General features: G+C 32.9%; 1 protein-coding gene across 1 annotated transcript in view; it reads left to right on the forward strand.

Annotated features, from left to right (window-relative positions):
- The first annotated feature begins 8,936 nt into the window (after nt 1–8,936).
- Nucleotides 8,937–10,968, forward strand: part of LOC145255665 (uncharacterized) — a 1,188,349-nt gene continuing 1,186,317 nt past the window's right edge. The window contains exon 1 of the mRNA XM_080114222.1: nt 8,937–9,146. Coding sequence (XP_079970348.1) covers nt 9,055–9,146 — 92 coding nt within the window. The 5' untranslated portion in view covers nt 8,937–9,054. The remainder of the gene's footprint in view (nt 9,147–10,968) is intronic.

A 10,968-nucleotide genomic window follows, 5' to 3' on the forward strand; every position in this document is an offset into this window, starting at 1 on the left:
GTAAATACATTCATATTTGTTATTGGTTTTCCTGTCTAAAAAATAAATTTTTTGCGCAACCGAGAAAAATATGTAATCAATATTGTTGATCAAATATATTTCTCATTCCAGTGAATTTGCACGAATGATTCTAGTCTTTATAGACAAAGAAAAAGAAAAACATCGTTGATATAAAGCAGTCATCTGGGAAGTCCTAATAATCACCCAAAAATCGAAAATTAAGCAAAGTACCGATAGAAAACCACCCAATAAGTGTCAGGGTGACAGCCTTTGCAAAATTTTATGTACAACGAATTGTTCATTAAATTATGTGTAAGTACAGAATAGTTAGCAGCACATGGGATCTAATCCCTATCTAATAAACGTAAGAAAACCAAAACTAATATCGTAATTCGCTTCGACGGTTATCATCTTGTGCAAAGGTAAGTGAAATATCCCGAAAACATTTGTTAAACTAAATTGGTGTCACTGCAAGGCAAAAATCCATAATCTGATTGGCTGAGAAAAAGGCTATTCCAGCATCCGGTGAATCTTTTCAATGAAATAATACTGCTTGTCGGGTTTGTAAGGGGTATTTACATCAAATGGTACAATTGCAACATGTTCAACGGAACACATTCCGTTTAAGTACTTGTATAAAAAAAAGTTCAGAGATATAACATAATAGCGATGGGACAGGGGTTGTAGCTTGGCAGACAACGCGAGTTAAAAGAGTCTTTTTGGGAGATTCTATACAAGAGAGAGAGGAAAATATGTAGCTAGTGCACCAGCTCAGATTTGGCAACATTACTCCAGGTATATGCAAATATGGTTTTGTAGATATATAGAACACTTACAGGTGTGAGGAATTTTCGAGCCCAAATAGAGGGATTTAGCTTTATTGTATCAGACTTGACAGTATATTCTATGTATTTATTCAAATTCGTGTTACTTATGCGTTGGGATGGCAGATTCTGATGATGGACTCCGAATTTTTAGCTGGGACTGACGTACCCAAAGAAACATAACACATAATTCTTTCACAATTGGGTACCACACTTTGTAGAACATACCCTAGATTCAGTCGGAATTATTTGCACTAGCCGTGTCCGTTGTCTTGTCGTGTCTTGATCGTTTAAGATGCTCATAGGAAATGGTCTTGGACTGATAGATTCCGTGCGAAATAAGAAATCACAAATGGACGGATGGTTTGACTAAAAGAGAGAATTCGGTGGAGGAATTTTGTCGCAGATTTCAGCGGTCGACGCCAGAACTGCGAAAAAGGGAGATAATCAATGCGGGGATCAGCAAAGTTCATTTGTTGCTCTATTTCATTAAGAGACGCAGCGCACTTCGGACACCAATGCATAACCACCACCCCATCGCTGAGAATGCTGATAACAATGTTGAAAAATATATTCCGGAGCGCTCGTTTTAATTGTATCACTCCCGTCTTCGCATCTCTTCTTTTTTTAGTTAACGATTTAGATGCATTACTATATATATATATATATATATATATATATATATATATATATATATATATATATTAGATATTAAGGGGAGATTATAGATATATATATATACCCGTTCACATACACTTTTCACGATAAAGCTAGAACCCAGAATTAGATAGAATCGAGCAATTGCATCGACTACGGACAACGCCAGACCCAAAGTGGGTTTCGATGTACTGCATCTCATCAGTGACGTGCTCTGACATAGGCGCGAACCCAGGTCGTCGCACTCATGAAGTGTGCAATACTGACGACCCACATACATATGGGCCACGGCGCAATCTATTGGCTATGCCTCGATTTTTAAATTCTGAGAATTTTATCCAGTTCTACATTCTACGATGTGACATTCTTCATGCGTGCGACGACCTGGGTTCGCGCCTATGTCGGAGCACGTCACTGATGAGATGCAGTACATCGAAACCCACTTTGGGTCTGGCGTTGTCCGTTGTCGATGCAATTGCTCGATTCTATCTAATTCTGGGTTCTAGCTTTCGTGAAAAGTGTATGTGAACGGGTATATATATATATATATATATATATATATATATATATATATATATTTTTTTTACACAGTGATACCCCACTTATCAAGGTCCGGAAGCTACTCATGGATAAGGGTTATTGCAAGTACATTACGTTAGTGTGGAGATTTGATGAAGTGTTTACTTAAGGGGGCGGTTCATTAGGAATTTGTTTACGTTGGACTTGAAGACATCCAAGTTGTAGTCCGGTGGGAAGCAGGCAGACGGAACAGAGTTCCACAGGCGTGCAGTTCTAAGAAAGAAGCTTTGTTCATGGAATCCGCGTTTTGATTTAGACACAGATATAGAGTGGGGGAAATTTTTCACAGTGGATTCAGCTAGACGGGTGTTTCCCGTGAAAGATTGGCGAGGGGGAACCAGAGATTGGAGTTCAAACGAGCACCTGCCATGGAAATAACGATAAAACAAGGATAGGGTAGCAGCGTCTCTTCTGTGGGAGAGAGGTTGCAGGGTAGAGAAAAGGGCATCCCCCACTAAGCCACGAAGTCTATTTTGTACTCTGTCAAGGCAGGATAGGCTGATTTTAGCAGCTCCTGCCCAGATATGGCAACAGTATTCCATCCTTGGACGTACTTGGCTTTTATATAGATAGAGAATTGCATCAGTAGTGAGATATCTTCTGGAGCGGTAGAAGGATCCCACCATCTTTCCAGCGACCGTGGCAACAGATTTGATGTACGTGTTCCATTTCAGATCAGGAGTAAAGGTCTAACCCAGAAGCTTATCAAAACACGGGGCCTCACCCAGACGAGAGCCATCCATCACAATTGATGCCAGATGGGGATCAGAGCGTTGATGATATATACATATATACAGGGTGTCCACAAAGTCTGGCTATATTATTGTTGTGGCCTTATTTTAGGGGTTCACAATATCAAACAGGAGAGTCGGTAAAGTCATGTCAACGATTAGGCTAGCATGGAATCTCTGATTAGAGAGTCCAAAATGGATGCCTTTCACAGCGATGGGAGAGTCCATGTGAAGACAGGAATAGGGGTGTCAGTTACCCCAGAACAATTATGTAGTCAGACTTTGTGGAAGCATCCTGTAGATTATGTAGCCAGACTTTGTGGGCACCCTGTGCGCGCGCGCACGCACACACACACACACACACACACACACACACGTGTATATATATATATATATATATATATATATATATATAATGCGATATATATATATATATATATATATATATATATATATATATATATATATATATATATATATATATATACAGGGTGCCCATAATCTACAGGATACTTCCACAAATGTAGCCAGACTTTGTGGACACCCTGTGTGTGTGTGTATATATATATATATATATATATATATATATATATATATATGTGTGTGTGTTTCAAAAACACTATATCCATACAGAAAACAAAATGAATTAAGCAACATCTACTAGCGTCTGTTGAACGTATATGAAGCCGATGCAGTTGGTATCAGCACAGTCAGGAGATGGGTTCATCGATTTAACATATGTGGGATATAAAGTACGCTCCGGATGCCCATCGGTTAAAAAAAAAAGTACAAGCTTCTCCCATACAACAAAAATAAATACTATTACAGAGTTAAACAATTTAATTTACGCAGGTGCTAAGGCAGTAAATATGAAGCTTAAACTCGAAAATAAAAAGCTAGGGGAGGAAAATGGACCGACGAAACCTGCATCAGACGTCAGGTTGGAAACTCAGATCACCAAACTCCAAAAAGAAGTCAAAGCGACAAACAAGATGAAAGCGAATAGAAGAGGATGGAAAAGTAGAAATATGTCAAGCAGGAAGAGCCTGAACAAGAAACAGGGAGAAATAAAGCAAAAAAGAAAAAAAATAGCAGCAAAAGAAGAGAGATTAAGACGATACAGATGCAAGTCAGAACAGTGCAAGCAAAACAAGACTTTTGAAAACAATGAAAGCCAACGCTATCAAATGTAAACGGAGAAGAAACAAAAACAGAACAACCGGATCCAACAAAAACAAAACGCTACTGGAGCAAGATATGGGAAAAGCGACAAGATCACATTAGACATCCTGAATAGCTGAACAACATGAAGGAAGAATCGTAGCAAATCGAAGAAGGGACAGAGAATAAAATCAACAACCTCCAAGAAAACCCTATGGACAATAGCAAATTGTAGAGCACCAGATCATGACAGAATACATACATACTGGTTCCAAAAATTCACATCTGTATATGAGAGGCTTATCCAGAATCTGAATAGTTGCATCTAGGAAGCAGATGTGCCAGAATGGATGACCAAAGGTAGAGCCACACTAGTACAAAAAGGTACAGCAAAAGAAACCACTCCAACAACTACAGGCCTATAACAGGTTTACTATGTGGAAAATACTAACAGTGCAAGTAAGGAGGAACAGAAAGGCTGCCAAAAAGGGAAAAGAGGAACTTACTATTGTGTTGTTTCTTATTTTATTTTTCTAAGATATCGCACACACATTAAAATTTATAAATTCATTTGCGCGGGAATTACAGCATTCACCCACTCCAAGCCTCTTGGACCCAAAAGCAGGATACTTGAAAAACGGCCGACGTAGCTGAAAGCATTTTTTTTTTGTCAAAGTATTAATTTTTGACCAATCAGGGCTCGATTAAAAAAACAACAACTTATTTTGACAGCCTCTGGGAGCCGCTAAAGAAATATAAAAGGCACAGAGAACTTTCCTCGTCAGAGAAAAAGATAAGCGACACCAACAGCAACGCTCGCCGAGTGAAATTCAGTAGCTGAAATGACAGCTTTTCTCACACGTCAAAGAACATTGCGTGACTCTCTCTTTCTCTCACTTCGCCACAACACATAGCCGGACTCTTTCTCTCATGCTCTCAAGTCTTCACTTTCTTCCTCCTTTCCTTCTTTGATACAGATGGCCACCTTGGCGCACACTAAAAAGTAATTTCTTTTCTTTTAACGAAAATAAAAAAAAGTTTATTTTACACTATTTGATAGTGTATTTCTTTTTATTTATTTACTTCAGGGGATTTATGCAAGTCCTCAACACTATATATAGATCAAAAGGGGGTAAAAAGCTAAAAAAGGAACGTAGCCATGGCATGGATCGACTAAAAAAAAACGCAGGACAGGATCACTCAGCGTGGATAATAGAATGCTTGAGAATATACATAATACCAGGACAAAATTATCAATCTGATTGAAAATGTAATGAGAACATTGAAACTTGAACTGTATAATCCACCACTGAGATGAATATGCAAAAACGTGTCTTCCATCTTCTTCTATAATATAAATCTTACCTGTCTGTTTAAATGCATATATGTATGTATGTTTGTATGTCTGCCTAAGACTTTCGAGCAAGGCAACGGATTTTCACGAGATTGGTATCATTTTGCAGCTCGACCCCTCGGACGACAAATATCGTAAAATTGGCCAAAAACATTCATTCTTCACCCTTAACCGGGCAGCTATCTATAGGGAGGAGTCGCTTTTTTTGTCGATATTTTCGAAAGTCGCCGCCTCTTTTCGATTGTCTAGCCTTAATTTAAACCTACGTCACTTCCGGTTTGGCGATGGGCGCCACAGCTAACGCGTCACGTTTTTTTTTTCACTTTCTTTTCCTCCTTCGCGTTACGGGATTGAGCCTACCTGCCTACTACCAATTTTTTTTTGTGTTTGCAATTTTACATTTTTTTTTTTTTTAGCTCAGCCATCACCCTTACACAGACAACCAGTTTCTTTTCTGCCTTCGCGTCACGGGTGCGAACCTGGCTGACTACTACAACTTTTTAAAAATGATTTTTAGCTAAACACACACCTACAAACATCCGGTCAACGCCGTGCACTTAGGCTACTATATATATATATATATATATATATATATTATTGGTAGTATTTTTTAAACAAAACCAAAATGTGTCAACCAAAGAGTGCTCAATGTTTATACAGAGCAATATAAATATGTTGTATGTGATAACTAATGGCTACACATATGCAAACATGTTCCAGTGACCACCCTGCCAGGGAAAATATATAGTCTCTCGTGGATATTCTTGGCCTGATGAGGTGATTTTCCCTGGCAGGGTCGTCACTGAAACATGCTTGCATATGTGTAGCCATTAGTTATCACATCCAACATATATATATATATATATATATATGTAATTGAATCAAGTTTTTTCTTCCTTATTATGAATTAGTTCTGCCAGTCGTAAAATACGCTAAATTATGATATTTTAATTCATGCAGATTTCGTATTTATTATTATAGAGTTAATGCTTTATTGATTATTATATTGTACACAATATACGTATGCATATATATATATGTATATTGTGTACATACATATATATATATGTCTATATATGTATGTATATTATAGTAAAAAAAAATATTATATATATATATATATATATATCAAGTAATGAACTCAAAAGGATGTAGTGTTTACCTGATATACGCAATGTTATACTATAATCTAATATAAATACCAGTATTTATATATGGATAATTTAATCTTAACTGAATAAAAAGCTCAATACACAATAGACAGTAGAGCTTATTATAAGAGAAAGAAAATGAAAGCTGTAAGTTTAATTTTACAATCAAAATTTATTGCTAGACTGAATAGTCCTTAATCCGCGGAGTTTCAAAGAATGCTCTTCTTTGTTTCTATTCTTCTCATCAGAGAACAGAAAGAAATCAGCAAATTATATTTTGTACGTATCCAACATATTTCACTTGTTTTTCACGGCAGTTTATGCCTATAATAAATAGCGGTTTCACTTCAGGCCATAACCAGCATATTCTAGCATTGCTAAAAATAGAATTAAGGAGATCATCTATCATCCAAAGTTTCTATTTTTGGCAAATTTTTTACATCCATAAATTGTTTCAATCGTAATCATTCGTTTTTCTAGTTTCGCATATGAATTACAAAATATCGGGTATTTACTAAAAACATCTCGCCTTGATAGAGAGGAGACTCAAACTTGCCGCTATGGTTTCAAATCATCAGAAATAACAGCAAGGGGAGACTTGATTCCAAATATTTCTTATGATAAATCTCCCCTCTTTGGTTTTCAGGCATGAAGTACATTTCAGTGTATAAGGATTATTTGATACTGGAGATAGCCATAATCGTATCCTATTTACAAAAGAGGTGAAATATCATATAAGAGAAATATTTGGAATCAAGTCTCCCGTTGCTGTTATTCCAGATCATTTGAAACTATATATATATATATATATATATATATATATATATATATATATATATATATATATATATATAAATATATTCAATTGCTGAAATAAATACTGAAAATAGTTAAGTAAAATATTACATCTTACAAAATTGAAAGTGATATATATATATATATATATAATATATATATATATAGATAGACATTTAATTTGTCTTTACATAAGGCGGTCTACTTTATATGAAAGCAAACTTCGTTTTCATATAGCTAGACCGCCTGAAGAGGTCTCTAATTGTTAAAACATGCTCATGACTGTGTAGCAACACATTACTGCTTATGTAAAGACAGATTAAAAATATATCTTGCCTTACTTCGGCATTGAGCACTCTTGTATAAATCTCATTATACTTCATTGGTTACCTTACGTCTGGAAAATAACCTTAAAATTATATATATATATATATATATATATATATATATATATATATATATATACATAATTTTAAGGTTATTTTATCATATATATTAGTGATGGGACGATTCTAATATGTTTTCCGATTCCGATACAATTACGGATTCCGATTCTTTATAAATCTCTTAATACTTAACTACAGAGTTGGTATTTTCCCCGCTTTATGTAAAAAAAAAACACATGTTAAATATGCAGATATTTTCCCAAACATCAAAATACACTTGTGGAGGATGTTATATCGATTTTAGCTTTACTTGTATTTTAAAATCAATAAATATTTATTATTTTATCATTATTGCCAGCAATGAAGGATTTTGCTTTAAATAAAATCAAATAAAAAAAGACAATTAAAAGAATCGTTTTGGAATCGGAAAATATACACCGATTTTTTCGATTCCCATACGTATTACGATACCCCCAAATTTGTCGATTTTTCCGATTCCTGATTAATCGGCCCAACACACACACACATACACACACACATATATATATATATATATATATATAATGATATTTGTATATATATATATATTTGTATGTATATATATATATATATATATATGATATTTGTATATATATATATATATATAATGTATATTATTATTATTATTATTATTATAATTATTATTACTATAAATTTATAACTCTTTTGTTATGTTATCCGTGCTTCTGGCAACGTTGCGTATCCCTGCCAGTATATTATAACGTAAAGAGAATGAACGATATAGCTAGATATAGAGAGGGAGCCGAGAAAGTAAAGAATATAGAGGAGTGTGTGAGAGAGAGAGAGAGAGAGAGAGAGAGAGAGAGAGAGAGAGAGAGAGAGAGAGATTCGCCAAGATGCGCAGGAAAGGTCGCGCACCTGCAACTACGGTGTTCGCGCAACTCCTCCTATTTCTCTTAGCTTTGACTGCCTCTTCCGGAGACAGAGTTTAGGGAAGACGAAACGCGGACGGACAGACGGACACACGCGCAGATATACACACGGACACCCACACACGCACATACGGATACTGAGGACCCGCTCTATCTCGCAACAACCACCATGCCAACATACGTACAGATACACTCAGGGTAGCGAACCCACACACATACGCAGGGGCACACAAGAGTTGAATTTGAGGCAAGCAAGGACGAGACGCTACTAAAAGCGGGTATAACTATCGTTCTGCTAAAAATAAAAATAAAAAATAAAATAAAATATAAAAGAAACCAGTTTTAAAAATACCGTTGAACATATATATATATATATATATGCACCCTCACTCATTTTTATATAATAAAAATACATATATATATATTTTATAAAAGAAATATATATATATATATAATAAGAAATAATAATAAATAATAAAAAAAAATGAATGATCCTTCGTTATTTCACTGGGACTTCTTGCGACAACCGCTTCAGCCTCCGACAATTTCAATGACCCCGACATTTATGGATATAAGGTAAGTTTTTATATTTTTATATACAAATATATATAAACCTACAGGAATATAGATATATATGTATACATGATGTTATAGATTTTTATGTGATATTTTTAGCATATATATATATATATATATATATATTAGATAGATAGATAGATAAATAGATATACATAAACAGAAAAATACCACATAAAATATATAACAGGAAATACAAAAGTCATTCGTATGACATGAAAAGAAAATTGAACGTTCGGAAGATCTCTACCATGCCAATAATTATAAAAGCAACTGGTTTAATGGTAAAACGAATTATTAAACAAACAGAAGAGTAAAAGAACATAAAAAAAAAACAAATCATATATTCAACAATAAACAAACCGTCAATTCTAAAAGTAACCCCCTCCCCAGAAAGTAACACCCTCAAAAACAGTAAAACACCAAAAAAAAAAAAAAAAGCGAATAATTATCAGTAGTAGATTTGGTTGTAGATTTGGTTGCAATTATTATCTCACCCTCGCTACACACACACACACACACACACACACACACACACACACACACACACACAGACACAGACACAGACACACACACACAGACACACACACACACAAATACATATATATATATACATATACATATAAATATCTTATACTTACACACATATATATATATACTTATTTATTTTATAACCTGTTAACTGCAAGATAAGATCATATGTACTTATATACGTTTTATTTATTTTAAATAAGCATATATATATATATATATATATATATATATATATATATATATATATATATATATACACATATATATTCATATTCATATATACGTATAAACGTAAGTAGACATATATACAAATAACAATTTTCTATAGGTGTGTATATTTACAGTTTTTAAGTGCATAAATATGTAAGTATATAATAAGCTGTTAAACATATATGTATGACTTCTTGTTAGAAAATCTATTATATTTATAATATATATATATATATATTATATACATATACATATGTATGTGTGTGTGCATGTGTGCATATATATATTATGAATATAATGTATATATAAATATATGTATATATATTATAAATATATATATACATTGTATATATATATGTCTATATATTATAAATATATATAAATTGTACATATATATAACATATATATATTTATTTTATATATATACATTATATATATATATATACATTATATATATACATTATATATATATATATATATATATATATATATATATATATATATATATACATTATATATATGATGGAAAATATGTAAAAAATATTCCGACATGTTGGAGATGAAAAAGAGATAAACTAAATTATATGCTATTGGATTTATTTCAAGACTTCCTCGAGATGATTAATTTAAAGCAAATACAATAAAAAAAATAATAATATTTTAAATTATCAAAAAAAAAAACAAGTATGTTTTCAAACATTGTACTATTATTTATTTCAACTTAAATCATCCCGATGAAATATATTTGTGTGTGTGTATATATATATATTTGTTTATATATATATATATATTTGTATATATATAGTTATATATATAATATATATATATATACATATATACACATAAACTTATATATATCCATACATATATATGTGTGCGCGCGTGTGTATATATATGTATATATTTATAAAAATAAATATATATATACGTATGAATATATATAGATGTGTGTGTAGCTTAAATACAATATATAACAGATAAAGCATAATTACAAAATACATGATTAATGTGAAGTATATATTTTTAATTTGCAATCTGTAATATTTAATATTGTACGTAGTAATATTTTCTATGAAAA

Source organism: Euprymna scolopes, chromosome 31 (assembly GCF_053919585.1).
Source record: "Euprymna scolopes isolate OS-2025 chromosome 31, ASM5391958v1, whole genome shotgun sequence".
In the NCBI taxonomy this organism is placed as follows: Eukaryota; Metazoa; Mollusca; class Cephalopoda; order Sepiida; family Sepiolidae; genus Euprymna; species Euprymna scolopes.